A 20,177-nucleotide genomic window follows, 5' to 3' on the forward strand; every position below is an offset into this window, starting at 1 on the left:
GGTGGACACACCCACGAGCCAGGTCACCGCGCTGAAGCCCAGCACGTACCCCCTGTAGCTGGTCTGGGGTCCAAGGGAGCCTGGGTCTAGTGCAGCAGCCAAAAGCCAAAACCTGAAGCAGGAAGTCAGCTGGAGAATGTGGGCCTGCTGGGGCAGTTCTTCCTTCCCCATGGTCAACAAAGCCTCCGGGGAGCCTGGGGAGGGTTTGGGGGAGTCAGCCTTCATGGTCTTGCAGCATTTCTGGAACCCCTCGGGCCGCTGCTTGTCCTGTTTTGGATTCATTACGATTAAAAACTCAACGAAGTCTTAAGTATTGGTGAATAACTGTGTCCTAAAAACGCTCTCAGTAATCCAAGATTTTGAAATTCAAATGTTCTTTTAAACATACTAGGAAGTTGTCTTTATTATCCACAACACGTTCGAGGCGCCGAAAGCCCTTTGTGGTCTCAGAGCCTCGTGCATAGTTACTTGGGTCTTTGTGTATCTAAGGGTGGTGATTTGGTAGAAGACTCTTGTTCAAGTTCTGATGGTGAAGCCACGTGCTGTCTCTGCTTTTTCTGCTCAGCGGACTCCCCCTGGAAAGCCCTGATTTTCAGACAGTGGAGGGGTGCCAAACCGGCTTTAAAGCCCCTTCCTGTCGGGAGCAGGGGTGGCGGGTGTCCCTGGTGGGAAGGGACCTAGTGGTAAGAGTGGTTCTAGCTCTCTCAACTTCCAGGTGGGCTGCGGGGAGCTTTGAGGGCAAGAGTGGACAGTGGAGGTGTCCCTGAAGGCCTGGGCCCCTGCAGCTGCTAGGTTAACCAATCCTGTTGGAGACTGACAGCTTTCTTTTTTTAAGCAATGCCTCAGGGTATACAGGATCTTAGTTCCCTGACTAGGGATGGAACTCATGTCCTATGCAGTAGAAGTGCAGAATCCTAACCCCTGTACTGCCAGGGAATTCCTCCTAGGGACAGCAGTTTTATTGGTGGACTTTAATCGTATCCATGGAACACTGGTCAAACTTTATGTCAAGCTTCTCAGGGAGAGGGCCTGAGCTGTTAATGAGGGTGTCATGCTCCTATGGAGGGTGACCAGGCAGTATCCATAACTGAACCATACCCTCCCAGACAACCCGCTGGGCCTTACACACTGTATCATTAAAAGCCAGTCATGTCCTTAGAGACTGAATATAGCGTGTGTGTCCTACTGGACACACCATTAACCGGGCTGCAGAATCACATTATCGCCTACCGTCTTCACCAAATGTAGGGATCGTCTGGAACGTGTGTCTTTGGAAGGAGGTATTCCTTGGAGGCCCAGGCCCTTTAAAGCATTTGTGTGCCTCAATGCTGAAGTCAGAGACATAGACGCCTGTGGTCGGTCTTATTCTGCTTTATGATAGATTTTGTTACCTCCCTGTTGGAAAATGGGGCTGGGGTGGTAGGCTGGGTCCCATTTTCCACTTTCTTCTGAGTGGTCTAGGTGTGAACTGACACCCAGCATGGCCCCAGTTACGATGCTGGACAATTAGGCTCAATACCGGCCCTTCCCTGGGCCTGAGTCTCCTTCTCCACCCCCTGGGAGGAATCACAGCTTCCTCTCCACTCGCTAAAGGCCAGCCGGCGCCCCACTGACTGCTCGAGGGCTTGGGAGAGGGCAGGATGGATGAGGGAGTGCCTCCGGGAGGGGGAGGGCTTCTCAGGTGAGGTCCCCATCTCTGCCTCCAGCAGCATCATCTCACGGAGCCCATCTGTCCTCTGCCTCCCGCAGCCCAGGCCCCTGAGCGGGAGGGATGGAGAACTCTTCAGCAGCGTCCGCCTCCTCCGAGGCTGGGAGCAGCCGCTCCCAGGAGATCGAGGAGCTTGAGCGCTTCATTGACAGCTATGTGCTGGAGTACCAGGTGCAGGGACTGCTGGCCGACAAGACGGAGGGTGATGGCGAGAGCGAGAAGACGCAGTCCCACGTCTCCCAGGTAACACCGCCCGGGAGGGCACTGGGCTCGGCAAGCTCAGATGGGTGCTAAGGGGCCCTCGCTCCAGGCAGCGTCGTGCACCCCTAGATTGCCAAGGTGGGGATGGCCCCCTCTGCCAGAATGTGGGATCCAGGGAGGAAGCCCCTGACTGTGCACTCCTGGCCCCTCTGACCCACCTCTACCCACTCCGACCCCACTGGGCAGCTCAGGCCCAGCAGACTCACAATTCTTGGAACCCTCATTTATTGAGCACCTGCTGTGTGCAAGGCCCTGCTCCCTGACCGCCACAAGCTCATGTTCTAGCAAACATCTGATGATTGAAGCTCATCCAAAGGCACACCATCAAAAGTCTATCACTTCTGAATATGTCCTCTGATGTCAAATACAGGCAGTGGTTGGCAGCCAAAGGATTGAGTCTCTCAGCCCTCACCCAGGGCTCTGTGTGCCAGACCTCGTGACGCACATGAAGCCTTCAGACCAGAATCTCGGGTCTGAAGCTCTTGAGCTTCCCTGCTTCTGGCCAGTCTGTGGCAGCCCTGGTGGAAGGTGAACTCTGCTGAAAGACCTGTGGGTCGAGATTTGGAAGTTTCTAGTTCTCCAGAGTAGAATGTGAACCATTAAGGGAAGTGACCATGTCAAGTGCATCTCTGCTGAACATGATAAATCCTCAGTAGCTCATTGTTCAAGAGTTGGTTCCAGATTGCTTCTAGCTGCCTGTGTGACCTCAGGCAAGCAGACCCCTCAACTTCTCTGAGTCTTGGCTTTCCTACTGGTGAATGGGGATGATCCTGCCGTCTCAGGAATGTTGAAAGTTCAGAGGAGATAAGAGGCTCAAAAACTCTGGAGGAGCAGGGTGTTGTCTGTATCTGGAGGTTCAGGAGGGTCTCTTCTGCTCCGGGTCTGAGGCCCAGCATACATCTCTTATACTTGTCCACCCTCAAGCCCAAGGCTCCTCTCACAAGTAGAGAGGAGCCACATGGGGCCCCTGGTTTGGAAGAAAGCCAAGTGCAACTGTCTGACTCGCCATCTGGGTAGGCAGCAGATCCAGACCCTCCAGCTTTCTGAAGGCCAGAATGAACTTGTGGCTTTCCTGGAACTCAGGACCAGGAGTGGCCTGGGAAATTCTGAAACCAAAACCGTGCAGCTCAGTTTGGGACTTGAACCCATGCTCTTAATTGAGATCACATGCTTGTCAAGACTAAGTGAAGCTTAGGTTCTTGATGTCTTATCACAGAAAGAATCCACTGAGAGTCAAAGTGACACGTAAAAAGTGGGTTTATTTAGAGTGAAACATACTCCACAGAGTGTAGGCCATCTTAGAGGACCAGAGGCCCTGAAATATGGCTTGGTTAGTTTTTGTGGGCTGGGTAATTTCATAGGCTAATGAGTGGGAGGATTCCAACTCTTGAGGGTGGGAGGAAGGGCAAGGATTTCCAGGCATTGGGCCACTGCCCACTATTTAGCCTTTTATGGTTAGCTGTGAACTCTCATGGTGCTGGTATGTCATTTAGCTAATATATTACAATGAGGATATAATGAGGCTCAAGGTCTACTGGAAGTTGAATCTTCTGCCATCTTGGATCTAGGTAGTTCTGATCAGTTTTTGTCATGTCCTATGACTATGGCTTCCCTGATATGTGGACTACGGGCCTTCCCTGATAGCTCAGCTGGTAAAGAACCCACCTGCAATGTAGGAGACCCCTGTTTGATTCCTGGGTTGGGAAGATCCGCTGGAGAAGGGATAGGCTACCCACTCCAGTATTCTTGGGCTTCCCTTGTGGCTCAGCTGGTAAAGAATCCGCCCGCAATGCGGGAGACCTGGGTTTGATCCCTGGGTTGGGAAGAACCCCAGGAGAGGGGAAAGGCTACCCACTTCAGTATTCTGGCCTGGAGAATTCCATGGATTTTCTAGTCCATGGGGTTGCAAAGAGTCAGACACGACTGAGTGACTTTCACTTTCACGACTATGTCATTCTTCTCAAGGTTGTGCCCTGGCCCCTTCCCTCCTGTTTCAAAGCCATGGTGGTGCATGCCTTATCCCCATTGGAGGGTAGGGAAGAGAAGATCAGCCCTGAGAGAGAAATGGAAATATATGTGATGCTTTCCTGGATGTCCTTGAAGTTCTAAGATCACAGGTAGTAGGGAGCCTGTAATCTGTTCAGTATTCACACTGCAAGTGTGTAGTGAACACCTGCTCTGCACCTGGCACTGTCCTAGGATTGTGTACCTGGGAGTGAGCAAAAGAGAGGAAAAGCTCACCCCTTGTGGCCCTTATTCCAGTGGTGGATGGCAACTGCTGTAGGGAAAAATAAATCAAGAAAATGGAGTGTGAGGAGTGATGAGGGTCAGGAGGTGTTTGCAGTTGTAAATGGGATGTCAGCAAGATGTCATCAAAGGAGGTGGAGGCATAAGCATGCAGATGTCTGGTGGAGAGGCTGTCCAGACACAAAGGATGCCATGTGCAACGGCTTGAGCTGGCAGAGTTGTTCAGCAGAGAATCGGGTGTGGCTGGAGCAGAGAGAGAGGGAGTGCAGAAGAGATGCTTGAGTGAGGAAGAGGGGTAGGGTAGATGTGCAGGGCTGAGCCTTGAGGTATGCTGCATTTATAAAGCAGAGATGTCAGGGGAACCCAGCAAAAGAAACCAGGAGGGCTTGGCAATGAGACAGGAGGGAATCTAGGTGAGAATTGGGTGCTGAAAGCCCCCGGGAGGATGGGTTTCAAGGGTGTGTGGGGCGGGCTGACCGCTGCTGCAGGCCATGCGGGAGGAAGACTGATAATAACCCTATGGAGCCACCAGGGTAGCTGGTGACCCCAGTTGGAGGGATGAATGTCCACTGGTGGGGGCAAAGGTCAAGGAGATGAATTGAACATGAGAGGTGCAGGTCCTGTGTCCCAGGAGTTTTGCTGTAAAGCAGGAAGGTGTTTGGTTCTGGGGGACGTGAGAGCAAAACCGGAGCATTCCCGACATGCTGTGTGTTGATGGGAGTGGTCCAGGGCAGAGGGGCTGGTTGCTGGATCAAGGTCTTGAGTAGATAAGAGGGCCTGGCCTTGGCTCCAGCCCCCCGGAGAGGCATGGGGCTGGTCTGGCAGGTGCAGGGGGACTCTGGTGGCCTCCAGCAGAGCATCCCCCAAAGTTTTCTCAAGGTGAAATGGGCTCTTCCAAGAGAAGGGTCTCAGGAAGCTGTGAAGCTTCACCCTAGGGCAGCGCTTTGCGAGTGGTAGAATCTCCGTTCCCACTGGGGAGAATTTGAAAGGAGGGGCCTTCAAGTGCCTCTGCCCTCTCTGTGGGACCAGCTGAGCTCTCAGGACACAGAGCCTCAATCTGGGCCCTGCATTCCCAGCTCCTACTCCTGGGATAGGTTGGGCCTAGCCATGCCCGGATATCCACATCTGGAGCAGCTGTTAAACAGATGTTAGATGTGAGGCAGAGTGTGGAAAACACTTCCACCATCTAGATGCATTCCTTAAACCGCCTGCATTCCCTGAGGTTTCCTGGAAGAATGCAAACACCTGGCAGGATCCTGGGACCTGCCTGTGTGCTGCTGGCCAAGGCGGGGGGCGGGGTGGGGGGTGCATTCCAATCCTGCTCCCACCAACTACTCCCCCCCAACCCCAAACAGCTGGAGTCCAGACTCCAGGAGAGGGGGCAGCTGTGGCAACTCCAAGCAAGACCAGGGTTAGAAGTGTCTGTATGACCACTGTTTGAAAAAAATAGTCTCTTTATTGACACCACTTAATGGGAAATCTTTCTGCTAAAGCACTTTTGCTTGTTTTTATTTAACCTGATGAGTGTTTTGAAGAGAAGCCAAAGACAAAAACAAAAAACCTCAGAGAATGTCCCAGGCTGCCTGTCTGCAGTGGTGTTTTGATGTTTCTGGGAGAGAAAATTGTTAAGAATCTTGGAAACCTTGAGAAGACTTGAGGGAGTGGAGGAGAATGTTGCTTTTCAGTGGTTGAGGCCATTTTTTAGGACCTGAGAGATGACAGCTGACTCTCAGGAAGAAAATACCTCTGGATGCTTGTATAGTGTGTTCTCCCTGCCCCTCCCCCACCCACAACTAGAAAGGAAAATGAATGAATGGATGGATGAATGGGAGGGAGAGAAGAAGAGAGAGAGGTTCCTTTTTATCCTAGATGAGTAACCCAGAGAATGTATGTTACCCCACACATTTTAAGAGTGCCTCCCTTCCAGTGGATTCCAAGGCCACAAAGGCACATCCTGAAAGTTGTCCTCACTCTGTCCTTGGGAGGGAGGGAGGAGATGGCTCTATTCTGCAGAAGATAAAAACTGAGATGCAGAGATGGGACATAGCCATACCCCACTGCTCGGTGGTGGCTGAGCTGGGCCCCAGGATCCACCCCTTCCGCACCTACTTTTGGTTCCCTGCTGGGTACAGAATGTGACTAGCAGGCTGCCAGGAGGTTAGTATACTTTTTTTTCCTGTGGAATGAGAATTGGGACTCCAAGTCTCATTGACCAGTAACCTTTTGTGGAAGAGACTGGGATGTTGTAATTAGGGAAGTTTGGCACCTCTGATGTCACTCGATGGTTTTATCGACCATCAGCAAGCTTTAAAGCAGTGTTCACAACTCTGACTGTTCATTGGAATTGCTTGGGAGCTTGGGCAGATCCCACCCCAGAGTTGAGTGGAATGGGGATGGGTTCGGGCACTTATATTCTCATCAGCTCCCATGGGACTCTGACATCCTTTTCAGGTTGATGACCACAGCCACAGGTGGACTTGTCTGGCTCCCTTCCCCGCCCCTCCATGGTGAACGGCCTGGAGCTCTACTCTTTCCGAAGGATAGAATGTACGGACATTGTAAAGAATGGATACGTCTGATGAGAAAGCAGTTTTCCCAAAAAATTCTTGTTAACAAGTCAAATGAAGAGTCAGTGAGGGTGAAGATAACTTCCTGTCATTCTTTTTGATGCTGTCAGGCCCTTGGAAGAGACCTTACAGAGAGGTGGAGAAGAGTATTCAGATTGGGATGAAGTTGCTTTCTCACAGTATTTTCCTTCTTTCTCTTCACATCTTTCCTTGCATTCTGCTTTTCCTGTGCTGTTCCTCATCCCTCTTCTTTCCCATTCCCTCATTTCCTCCTGCCCTTTGAATCCTTCTTCCCTGCCATGTTTGCTCAAAGGAGGAAACGCTCAATGGTGGACCACCCACAAAAGGCTTAACAGAAGAAGTGAGTTTAAGGGGAACTGTGGGGTGGTTGAATATGGGGAGTCATTTTATCTTTCTCCTTATTTAAAAAGATAATTTATTTTTAATTACACAATTACTGTATGCATATATTCTCATGGTACTTAAAAATTCAAAGGCTAATTAGCTACTGCCTTATTCCACTGTCTTACCTCTACCTCCCATCAGAATGATGAGTTAACTTCCTCACCTTTTTAATGACTTACAGAAATATATTATCTCCAGATCTTACCTCATAACTGAGGGATATGTTGTTTGAGAGCTCACCTTTTTCACCTAGCTGTTTGCCCTAGTGATTCCTCCAGGCTTATACATCTGCTGTGTTCTGTTTAATGGCTGCAGAGGAACCCATAGTATGGATGTCCCATAGATTAACCATTCACCTATTGCTGGACATGCAGATTACTTTCAGAATTTCCCCTGGAAATACAGGATACATCAGCAAATACTTCTGAACATGTCTCCTCCTGCACATGTAAAAGTGCATCTTTAGGTGGATGCTGAGAAATAGAATCAAATTTAATAGCTGTTGCCAAATTGCTCTCCAGAATGCCTGTTGTATTATTCACAGGACCACCAGTGGATTGGGACAAATGGTCTCTTGTCACTTTAGTTTGCATTTCCTTGATTTTTAGTGAGGCTGAGCCCTTTTAAATCTGATTACCAATTGTTTTTAAAAACAGGTTAAATTTTTATTTTACTTTTAAAGCAACAGTAGAAAAGCAGAGACAATCAGAAAACAGAAAGAAGCCCACCATAATTTTATGATAAAAACTAGTATAGTTTTTGTGTATTATTTTTTTCTTAATATACCTTTCAAGAGTTGAGCTTCCAGCATACATGAGGCTTTTAGCTTGTTTACTTAGTTAGCGTGGTCTCCTACACATTGTTTGGTGGTTTGGGCATAAAGTACAGTTGCTGAAATTGGCCAGTTACCATTGGCTAAATAAGGAAATATAATTAGAGCTAAGAATGATTAATTCAGGCCCTGTTCTAGGCTCTGGGGATAAAGTCATGAACAGAATGGGCCATAATCCCTGTCCTCCCTGGCCCTTACCTTCAGAGGCAGAAAGACAGGTGATAGACAAGAAAACAGGATGTTAGAAGGTGGTGTACACGTGAAGGAGGCAAGAAGGGCCCGGGCTGCTGGGCTGCCTGGAAGAGTTACTTAGACCTTTGAGCAAAGATTTGAAGAGGGTGAGAGTGAGGCCACTAAGGAACCAGCCTTCCAGGAAGAGGGGATGTCAGGAACACAGCTCTGGTGTGGGAGTGTACCCCACTTTGAGGAGTAGCTTTGGGGCCAATCTGTTGGGGGCAAAGAGCCACATCTGTGCGGCCTGGTCAGTGAGATGCAGGAGGGTTTTGAGCAGAGGAGAGAGGTGGTATTGGTTAGATCAAACCACTCAGGGTGCTTTGTGAACAATCAGCAACGTTGAGGGGCAGGGCGGAAAGGAAGCAGGGGGACCAGGAAGTCCTTGGTTGGCCAAGGTCAGAGGTGATGGTGACTTGGAGCCGTGTCGGACCATGGAGGTGGTGAGAAGTGGTCAATTTCTCATACTTTAAGGCACAGACAGCATGACTTTCTAATGAATGGCCTTGACAAAAGTCTGAGCCTGTGGAAGGACAGACTTTCCAGAAATGAGATTGAAGACCCTGGAAGATCAGTGTTGGGAAGGTCAAGAGTTCAGTTTTCAGATGTGAGAGGTTTAAAATAGTACTGGATTCTGTTGTACAACAATGGCAGAAACCAACACAGCATCATAAAACAATTTTCCTCCAATTAAAAAAATAAATAAGAGAAAAAGATAGCACTGGATGTTTTGGTAGAGATGTTGATTAAGCAGTTGGATATACAGAGTGGTGTTCTGAGAAAGAGAATGACCTGGAGATTTACATTTGTAAATGGTGACACATGGGTGGCATTTTAAGCCCAAGGAGTGAGGGAGCTTAGACAAAAGGGTCAAAGACTGAGCTCCAAGAAGTTGGGACCCTGAGGAGGAACTACCAACACAGGGAGGGGTGTCCATGTCAGCTCATTTACTTTACATAACAATGCTGTGAAGTTCAGTTCAGTCTCTCAGTCATGTCTGACTCTTTGCGACCCCAAGGACTGCAGCACGCCAGGGTTCCCTGTCCATCACCAACTCCCAGAGTTTATTCAGACTCATGTCCATTGAGTTGGTGATGCCCTCCAGCCATCTCATCCTCTGTCACCCTCTTCTTCTCCCTCCTTCAATCTTTCCCAGCATCAGGGTCTTTTCAAATGAGTCAGTTCTTCGCAGCACATGGCCAAGGTATTGGAGCTTCAGCTTCAACATCAGTCCTTCCAATGAATATTCAGGACTGATTTCTTTTAGGATGGACTGGTTGGATCTCCTTGCTGTCCAAGGGACTCTCAAGAGTCTTATCCAGCACCACAATTCAAAAGCATCAGTTCTTTAGCGCTCAGCTTTCTTTATAGTCCAGCTCTCACATCCGTATATGACTACTGGAAAAGCCATAGCTTTGACTAGACATACCTTTGTTGGCAAAGTAATGTCTTTGCTTTTTAATATGCTGTTTAGGTTGGTCATAGCTTTTCTTCCAAGGAGCAAACGTGTTTTAATTTCATGGCTGCAGTCACCATCTGCAGTGATTTTGGAGCCTAAAAAAATAAAGTCTGTCACTGTTTCCATTGTTTCCCCATCTATTTGCCATGAAGTGAAGTGAAGAGATACTGTGAAGAAGATGCTGTTATTGTTGCCTGCTTACAGGGGAGGAAACAGAGGCACAGAGAGGTTGAATACACTGCTTAAGTCACTTAGTGAGTATGTGGTCAGTCTGAGGTTCGAACAGGTGGCCTTGCTCCAGGTGCCATACCCTTAACCTGTGCTGTGGCAGTTTCTCTTGTTTTGTTACAAGCAAGGGAAACAGTCTGAGGAAGGAAGGGACTTGCCCAAGGTGACAGATTAAGAGACAGAGCAGGAATATGAACTCAGATTTGCTGCTTCAAGAACTCAGGCTCTTGGGAATTCCCTGGCAGTCCAGTTTAGGACTCAGCGCTTTCACTGCTGGACCTGGGTTCAATCCCTGGTCAAGGAACTAAGATCCCGCAAGCCTGGTTGTACAGCCAAAACGAAAAAAACAGCAGAGAGATGAAAAAGAACTCAGAATCCTAATTGCTGCCTTAAGCTGCCTTCACAATAGGAAAGTTGTTTGAGTTTTTTGTTAAGTTTGTCTTCAGATTGGAGGAAAAAGGTTTTCTCCCTCTCTGAAATCTCAGCCCTTGGGCCGCATCCTTCCCGCGCCCCCCAACATCCCAAGATTTTTCTGGAGTGTCACTGTGGGTGAGAGAGTGAGCTGCCAGGCAGTCTCTGCTCCCACCTCCCCTGGCCCCCCTCTCCTGGTCAGTAAGACCATGGACGAAGACAGAGGAAGCAGTCCTCTATGCTCCTGACTTCTAGAGGCGCCCACCTTTAGGCTGTCCCATGCCTGGGCTCCGTGAGGAAGCCCCTTCTCCTCTCCAGCCCCTCACCAGGAAAAGGGTGTTGCGTAACAGCAGTGGTTCCCACTAGACCTTCAAATCGCTCCCCCTCCCCACCCTGAGTGGTCCTGGCACCCCCTTGATTAACAAGCGCTGGATAAGGTGGCTTTTTAAATAATTTTTCACTTTGAAATAATTTCAGATGTACATAAAAATTATACTAATAAGACAAAGAATTCCTGCACATCCTTCACCCAGATTTTCCACTTGTTAATGTTTTATCACATTTGCATTCTCTCTCCTCTCGATAGAGCAATCGATCAATAGGTTCTGTATATGGAGAGATTTCCCCTCTATCCCTAAACACTTCAATGTGTATTTCCAAGGAACAAGGATATGTCTCTTACATAGTCATGAAGCAGATACAATACTATTATTTAAGCTATAGACCTTATATTGCCCTGTTTCCCCAATACTGTCCTTTATAACAACAACAAAAAAAAATTCTAGGTTCCTCAGTGAATTAAACATAGAGTTACTATATAATCCAGCAGTTCTACTTCTGGGTATATACCCAAAACGACTGAAAGCAAGGATTTGACCAGATGCTTGTGCAGAATGTTCACAGCAGCGTTATTCACCATAGCCAAAAGGTGCAACACTTTTGTTCATCACTGAATGACTGGATGAACAGAATATGGTCCATACACACAGGAATATTGTTGAGGCTTTAAAAAAAAAAAAGAAAATTCTGTGAGGAAGCCCCTCACCTGAATGAACCTTGAAGACTTTGTACCAAGAGAAGTAATTCAGACAGAGGACAAAAACTCTTATGATCCCTCTTCTATGAGGCATGTAGAATATTTGTCAGGTACATAAAGAATGAAAGTAGAATGATTGTTACCAGGGGCTTGGAGGAGGAGGTTGGGGAGTTAGTGTTTGATGGGGGCAGTTTTAGTTTGGGATGAAAAAGTGCTGGAGCTGGATGTTGGTGATAATTGTATAACAGTGTGAATGTACTTAATGCCACTGAACTGTACGCTTAAAAGCAGTTAAAATGGTAAATTATGTATATTTTACTACAGTAAAAAAAATTCTGGTTCAGCATCAAATCCATGATCATACATACATTTAGTTTCCAACATTTTCACTGGCTCTTTGAACTAATACCTATTTATCCCTTTTACTCATTCTGCACTGTTTTGGCTGTGTCACCCAGGGTCAGTTACTTAGCTATGCTTTGTCTCAAGTTCCATGTTTGCAAAGTGAAAGTGGAGTGAAGTCGCTCAGTCCTGTCCGACTCTTTGCAACCCCGTGGACTGTAGCCTGCCAGGCTCCTCCATCCATGGGATTCTCCAGGCAAGAATACTGGAGTGGGTTGCCACTTCCTTCTCCAGGGGATCTTCCCGACCTAGGGATCGAAATCGGGTCTCCCACATTACAGGCAGACGCTTTAACCTCTGCAAAGTTGGAGGTAATAAACAGGCCTAGGGATCTGTGTGGAGTAAATGTTAATGTATGCAGCAGTCTTTGTGCCTGGGTTTAAATGACATCTTTATGTGTCCTGGTGGTGAACCCTTTGCTATACATGTTGCAAGGGGTCTCTCACTTGTCTTTGTGTTTGTAAATTTTTTTTAACACAAAATTTTAGACTTTGATGAAATTTAAACCTTGCGTCTTGGATTTTAGCCGACTTGGAATGTGTTGTGCATGTGTGGTAGGAGGCAGACGCTAGGGTCGTTTTCCCCTCACTAGTTCTCTGGTGGTCTCAGTCCCTGTGTTTATTGATTATTGATGGGCTCTCCCTCCCCTCACGTGAGACACTGTCCTTATCATATACCAGGTTCCCATGTACACATCTGTTTGTACCTGGATGCAGTTTTATCAGCTGATCTTTTCATCTCCTCCTACTGATTCAGCCTGCTGGTTTGACTCTGCCCTTGATACACGTCCAGGCTTCCCTGGTGGCTCAGCTGGTAAAGAATCTGCCTGCAATTTGGGAGACCTGGATTCAATCCCTGGGTTGGGAAGATCCCCTGGAGAAGGGAAAGGCTACGCACTCCAGTATTCTGGCCTGGAGAAGTCCATGGAAAATTCCTATATAGTCCATGGGGGTCTCAAAGAGTCAGATACAACTGAGCGACTTTCACTTGATAGACGTCCAAGTCTGGAAGGGCAAGTCCAAGGATTTCAAACACCACTGAAAAGGGGGCTCCTACAGCCTCCCCTGCCTTGGGCTTTTCTCTTTTTATTCCTCCCTCAACCTTCAGTGCGTCCTCTGTCCTCCATCAAGTCTGCTCCCCAAATATTGTCCATCCTGGGGAGCAAATGACTGATAATAGATTTTAATTCTTTTAGCATGAAGTATTTAGAATGTACTGATAAAAGCAGATAAAAGAAGCATCTGCTTTGAGTACAGAATAAACCATCTGTGCTCCTTTGTTTGTTAAACCTTAACCCTGGGCCATCTTTTGTTTCATCTTTTTAAAATAAAAAATAGGTGGTAGCAGGTATGGCAAAGGCCCAGAATCACTCTTGTTGTTCCCCTGTACACAGATTTCCCACCTTTCCTGCCTCTTCGTGTTCCACGACCTTTCTCAGGAGGGGCCGCCTTACCCGCCCCCCCCCCAACCCAGGGAACTTGCTCCCAGCTCTAAACCCTTCACCCCAACGCAGAAATGGGCTGGGATGACCCAGGCATGGGGGCGGGGCCAAGGAGAGTGTTCCCCCAGAGGGCCTTCCTCCTGTTCTGGAATCCTCTCATGCAGATGAGGACGGTTCCTGGAAGGCCTGTGTTTTCTCTAGGCAGTGGCTCATTAAAGGCAGAGGGGACAGAGGGGGTGGTGGCTTCAGCCTAAGCAGGAAGAAGAGAGCTGGGCAGCAGGATCCCAGCAGAGGGTGGGAGCCCTGAGCAGGGAAGGGAGAGCTTCCAGGGGCTTCAGGCAGCATCAGAGCGCGGACATGGCGGGGGGATTGGAGGTGGGATGCCACACAGGCCATGCAGGAGACCCAGGTTCAACCCCTGAGTCGGGAGGATCCCCTGGAGGAGGAAACCGCAACCCACTCCAGTATTCTTGCCTGGAGAATCCCATGGACAGAGGAGCCTGGAGGGCTACAGTCCATAGAGTCGCAAAGATTCGGACACAACTGAGCGACTAACTCTTTAACTTTCGGGGGGGTAGTCAGGAGAGTTGTACCCAGCTGGACCTCCCTCCTTCCTCCAACAGCTTTCCCCGGGGGCCACAGCTGGGTCTCTGGGGTGGGCTTCTGTGGACTTTCTTATCTTGTAGGGAAGTTACTAGCTTGACTACATACATCAGCCCTCTGCTCACTGCTTGTCCATACGATGCTCTCAGAGCCACGCCATTTCCATCACTGCCTGCTCTCCCAGTGGAGACCTGACTCAAGACGCTAGCCTCCTGACCAGTGGACTACCCACACCCACACTCCTGGCCAGTTCAGCCTTCTGACACAGCACTGATGACGCTCCCCCCTGCCCGGCGCCGCCCCCCCCACCCCGTCACAAGCCTTCCACCCCCTGTGCACCCAGGAGGAGGCTCTGACTGCCTAGCGGGAGGGTCCTGCTTGCTACTCTCTGCCCCTGAGCTGGCTGGTATTCCCCTGCCGGGTCCACACTCGGGCTCACTCTCCTCCAGGGATCCAGGCTTGACCACTTTCCTTCCCCAGCGAATCCTTTGAGAGCACACTGTCCCTCTTCTCAGCCTTGCATTCCCCCTCCCTGTCTTACTGTTCCTGGGCCTCTCACCTCTCCTGTGAAGGGACCGCTGGGTCCTGGTTCCACAGCAGAGGCGCTTGGAAGGGTTGGCCACTATAAAGTTGAGGGTGACCTCTGACGAAGCAAAGAAGTCTCATCCAGGGGGCTGAGGCGGCACGTGGCTGTGCAGAAGCCTTGGCCTCCCCTCTGTGCCTGCCGCTCTGGACAGCCAGTGTTGCTGCCTGCCTCTGCCCTGCTGGAGACCGCGCTGACCCCAGGAGGAGGTGCGCCCACCCTCCGGTCACCGTTCTGTGGGGTGTCACGTTGGCTAGTGTGCAGCTGGGGTTGAAGTGTTTGGGATGCCCCAGGGGAGGAGGCCTGTCTCTGCAAGGCTGTCCTGGGATGGGACGAGGCATGTGGCATCTAGTTCTCCCCTGGCTGTTAGTCACTCTGCATCTTGAGCATCCTCCCTACTCTCAGCCAGGCTCCAGCCAGGAAAGGAGACACCCAAGTATGGGAAGCAGTAAAGCAGAGGGATTGTTTTTATAGTAGTCCAAATATTTTACAAATGTATATATCTAAACACATATATACATACGTGGATTACTTTTTTTTTTTTTTGCCATGCCATGTGGCATGCGGGATCTTAGTTCCCCAACCAGGGATTGAACCCATCTCCCCTGCAGTGGAAGCATGGAATCTTAATCTTAAGCTCTGGACTGCCCTCAGTTACTTTTTATTTTGAAGTTGCTTTTGGCTTATAGCAGATGCACAAAAATAGTACAGGTGTTCCAATGCACCTGTTCCCTAATATGAACACCTTATGTAACCATAGTGCAATGATTAAAACTGAGAAATTAGCATTGGTACAATGAGATTTTGCTGGAAAATCACCAGTGTATCTACTAATGTCCTTTTTCTGTTTCAAGAACCAAATTTGCATCTAATTGTCTCGCTTTCTTATTCTCCTCCAACCTGTGGCACTCCTGTGGTCTTTTCTTATCCCTACAACCCTGACACTTTTGAAGGTCATTTATTTTTTGGAAATTTCATCAGTTTGGGTTGCCTGATTGACAATGTGCATTTTTGGCAAGAACCCCTCAAGAGTGACATGTCCCTTCTCAGGGCATTATGCTGGGAAATCCATGGTGTTTATATGTTTTATTACAGATGATGTTATCCTTGATTACTTGGTTTAAGGTGGTATCTGATGGACTTCTCATTTTTTTCTTCTTTTTTCCCTATAGTTTAATAAATATCTTTGCAAAGATGCTTTGAAACTACAAGTATCCAGACAGAGGGAATCTCACCCAGGGAGTTGATTATCCAGATGATAAAAGAGCTGAGAAACTAAACAACCACAGGAAGCCCTTGCCTCCTCTAGGCCTGAGGCACAAAGGGTGGGGATGGTATTGCCAGAACCCAGGGTTAGGGGTCTTGCACAGAAAGCCTGTCTGGTGAGGCTGGAGCCTTGCAGGAGACCCAGTCACTGCTGGTAACACTGCCTGGGGCACAGAGAGAAGGGGGAGAAACTCCAGGGCTTCCCTCTCTTCTTCCTGTCTGCCACTGGGCCAACCCAACTGGAAGCCCCCTGAGTCTGCAGGGTTCAGCCCCTCTGTGGTACAGAGCAGGGATGAGCAGGAAGTGGCTTGGAGGGCACCCTCTTTTGGGACTGGTGCCTGGCCTTTGCCTGTTCCTTCAAGCTGAGCTGGACTGTCCAATATGACAGCCACTAGCCATGTATGGCTCTTGAGCACTTGGAAAATTGACAAGCTCTGAACTTCCTGGTGGTCCAGTGGTTAAGACGCTGCCCTTCCAACGTAGTGGGCACAGATTTGATCCCTGGTCCGGAACTAAGATCTCCCTTGCCACGTGGCACAGCCAATAAATAGCTAAATAAATAACAAAAAAAATTAAATTGACAAGCTCTAAGCAGATTTCAAAATCTTAGTATGGAGAGAAGTATGTAAAATATCTTATTGATTATTTTTATATTAAGTAATTATGGAAATAAATGGATTACTAAATTAATTTTACCTTTTTCTTTTCCTTCTTTAAATCTGGCTGATCATTTAAGATTATGTCTGTGGTTCCTATTTATTGGCCAACACTGCTGTCGAGGACACGTGTACCAGCCTGTATCATCAGCATTGTGATAAAATGTCTTTCTTATACAAAGGTCATGTCCTTAACCCACCGTCTGGGGAGTGTGTCTTGCCAAGGTTTTACACATCCAGGTTGGTGACGGCCTTGAGCCGTCCACACTCACAGTTCTACCCAAGTGTGTCAAACAGAGATTGGGCTCCTCTGGTTTTTATGACTCATACAGGTTGTAGTTTGAGGTCAGTGTTCCACATGAGCTGGAGAGCCTGCCTCACACTGAACACAATAATACAAATATCTCCATATACCTGGATAGCACATTACATGGAGGAGCTGTACTGTTACTACTGCTCAATGTCTGTGCATAGGTTATTTTTTTAGATTTATTTATTTATGGCTGCTCCAGGTCTCCATTGCTGCACGCAGGCCTTCTCCAGTTGCGACGAGCTGAGGCTACTCTCTAGTTGCAGTGAGCAGGCTTCTGACTGCAGTGGTTTCTCTTATTGTGGAGCATTGGCTTTAGGTGCAAGGGCTTAGTTGTCCCCTCGAATGTGGGATCTTCCCGGACCAGGGATGGAAACCATGTCCCCTGCACTGGCCGGTGGATTCTTTCCCACTGGACCACCTGGCAAGCCCTATGTACAGATTTTTTATGGCTTACAAAGGCCCTTCATCCCCACCTTTGCAGAGTCACCCAGTCTTGCTGTCCCCATATTATCGATGACAAAGTGGAGCCTGGGAGATAACGTTGATATCAGTGGCTCTCAAACTTCCAGTATATCCCTTGGAGGGCTCGTCCAGATGGAGAAGACAGGTCCTGCCCTCAGAGAGTGACTGAGCGGGTGGAGGGTGGGACCAAACACCCTCTGTGTGGCAGGCTCTGGGGACGGTCACACTGCTGGTGGTCAGACCACAGTTGGGGCATGAGAGGCCTGTGAGTGCTCATGAGGTCAGTGGTGGGACTGGGCTCAGGCTGGGCTCCTGATGGCCAGTCTGGGGCTCTTTCCCGATTATGTACCATCCTGTCAGTGCACAGGTCCACCGTATTTGGGGGCTGGGTGTACGGGATGATCCCCACATACGTGCCTCACCTTTAGCTCCAACCTTGACACTGTAAGGGCTTCCCTGATAGCTCAGTTGGTTAAAGAATCCACTGGCAATGCAGAAGACCCCAGTTCGATTCATGTGTCGGGAAAATCAGCTGGAGAAGGGATAGGCTACCCACTCTAGTATTCTTGGGCTTCCTTTGTGGCTCAGCTGGTAAAGAATCTGCCTGCCATGCATGAGACCTGGGTTCAATCCCTGAGTTGGGAAGATCCCCTGGAGAAAGGAAAGGCCACCCACTCCAGCATTCTTGCCTGGAGAATTCCATGGCCTGTGTAGTTCAGCAAAGAGTCAGACATGACTGAGCCACTTTCACTTTCTTGACGCTGTAGGGGGTGGGTATGGCTGAAGCAGGGTTAGGTGGTCAAACATGGTGCCATTTTCTTAAAACTCCTCTTTACCCTGTGTGGTGTCTGGTTGGCTTTGGAATGTAGCTGGATCTTCATCACATTGGTGGGCTTAGGTGAAGGAAAGTGAGTCTGCTTCCTCACACATATGCCAAAGGGTCACCTCCATGGAATCTGGAGATGCCAACTCGGACCTGCTGGTAGAGAAGGATTTGTCGTTGGACATGGCCAAGTGGGATTTCATACTGGCTGTACTTCAGCAGGGCAGGACCCTGCCTGCGGGGCCAGGGCAGAGTGAGGATGAGCCCGTGTGTCCTGCCATCACTGACCACTCCTTTCTCCCCTGCAGTGGACGGCAGACTGCAGTGAGCACCTGGACAGCAGCTGTTCCTTCTCCCGAGGACGAACGCCCCTGCAGCAGGTAGGGAACCAGCTCTGTGCTCCGGCAGAGGGTTATCGTGGTCATGTCTGTCTGGGGTCCTGGGCTGCTCACCTTGGTGCTCCTGAGAGGTGGCGATGTGGGGAGAGCAGGAAATGGCACACGGGGAGTGTGGTCTGCCCTCTGGAAAGTTCTCCCTGAATATCCAGCCCACAGTGAAGCCCTCCCTCCCCAGAACACATGGATTCATAAGGTTTATTTTCAGTGGCAGCATTATTTATAATAACAGACATCTGCAAACAACTCATGGCCCATTGAGAGGGGAATGGATAAATGATGCATGAAAAATCCTTAGAGTGTAACATAACACAGTAGTGATGTGAGTGATGGATGCTATAGCCTCACAGTGGAGTATTATACAGCAGTGAAATGAGTGAACTGGAGACTCACACATTGGCACTGGGGATAGAGCCTGTGAATAATGGATCTCCTAGGGTTTTGGTGCTCGTGGGGCACTTGGGAGGTGATTTCTGCTCCAACTTTGTAGAGGACCCGGAGGGGCAGACCAGGGGGGTGAGGGAAGCCAACCAGTGTCCTGGGACCAGGCTGGAGCCCCCTACTTTGCCCCCTGCTGCTTCCCTGTGAGATCCCAAGGGAACCCCCGAGCGGGTCTATGACGGGGAGGGAAGGAGGCAGCTGCTCCTTGAGAGCTGTCCCTGGTGACCCCCCAGGTCCCGCACACCCGCTGGTTGTCGAGCTGTCCTTGTTAACACCTTATTCCACTTGTGGGAGATGGTGGAGTCGGAGGCCGGAAACGCCATCCATCTATTTCCAGCCCACAGCCCAGCCTCCTGCTGTGCCTGTGAGAGATAAGGGAGACGGATGGACTTGAGTAGTAACTTGCTCCCAGGTCCAGAGCGTCTGCGGGGACACATTGCCCGGGCCCACTTGCTTGGGTCTGACTTCAGTCCACGGTGCTGATGGAACCAGCTCTCCTCTAGGAGAAGGTGGTCTGTCCTGAGAGAAAGTTCAGGATCTTTCTTAGGCTGTGGGGCTTTGCAGTACTGTGGTGTGGCGGGACAGCTGTTCTGGACAGTTCTCTCACAGGCATGTCCAACTGATTTCTTAAGTAGGACACCGTGATACAGCTTGGATGAGGTGCTCTGCCACAAACTTGGTGGCCGTTGTCTTTTGTCCTCAGCTTCCTCGTATAAAAACCAGAAGACTCGATGGCCTCTCAGGGTCCTTCTAGCTTCTCCATGCCATCTGCAGACAAAGAAGCTAGGTCTATGGAGATGTCATGACCTGACCAAGCTGGGACTTGACCCCAGGTCTCTCGCCTGCCCTGTCCCCTCACTGGCCCTTTTCCCCGTCTTCCTGTAGAAGGTGTCCTTCTGAGGAGGTCTTTTGTCCCTCTTACTAGACTGCTGATGCCTGGTCAGGGACCCTGTTTGTGTTCCTGAGCCCCTCCAACTCTTGGCCTAAGACTTGGCATGTCAGGGCACCAATCACTAGTATCTGGGGTTTCCTACATGGAGATCCCCTTAAGTCTTCAGTAACAAAGGTAGTCTTGGATTTGAGGATTCAAGAATCAGAGATAGGGCTTCAGGGGAGGGTTGAAGGTCTTGGATGGGGACATAAGAGGCTGGTAAATGAGAGACCGAAAAACCAGCTCTCTCTTATTTAGTTAGTAGGTGTCTTGTTTCTGGATTCTCCTGGAATCTTCCTTTTTTTCCCTCTCTCCCTTATCTTCTTTTGTCCCTACTCTCCCTCTCTGACCCCATTTTCCCGTCAGTCCTTATGTGTTTCTAGGGGGATGAGAATGATTGTCCTCCCACTTGCTTCTCATTTGCCTCCTTCATGCTGAGCTGTCCTTTCACAGCTGGTGTCCCCCCTGAAGGAGAG

General features: G+C 49.3%; 1 protein-coding gene across 7 annotated transcripts in view; it reads left to right on the top strand.

Annotated features, from left to right (window-relative positions):
- Nucleotides 1-20,177, top strand: part of CTIF (cap binding complex dependent translation initiation factor) — a 315,019-nt gene that overhangs the window by 73,172 nt on the left and 221,670 nt on the right. For all 7 annotated transcript variants that reach the window (XR_006338151.1, XM_043889185.1, XM_043889190.1 and 4 more), the window contains exons 2-3: nucleotides 1,750-1,951; nucleotides 18,243-18,314. Coding sequence is in view for 6 of the 7 variants with exons in the window: in XM_043889185.1 (XP_043745120.1) it covers nucleotides 1,772-1,951; nucleotides 18,243-18,314 (252 nt within the window). In the remaining variant the exon portion in view is untranslated. The remainder of the gene's footprint in view (nucleotides 1-1,749; nucleotides 1,952-18,242; nucleotides 18,315-20,177) is intronic.

This window comes from Cervus elaphus, chromosome 27, assembly GCF_910594005.1.
Source record: "Cervus elaphus chromosome 27, mCerEla1.1, whole genome shotgun sequence".
Classification (NCBI taxonomy): Eukaryota; Metazoa; Chordata; class Mammalia; order Artiodactyla; family Cervidae; genus Cervus; species Cervus elaphus.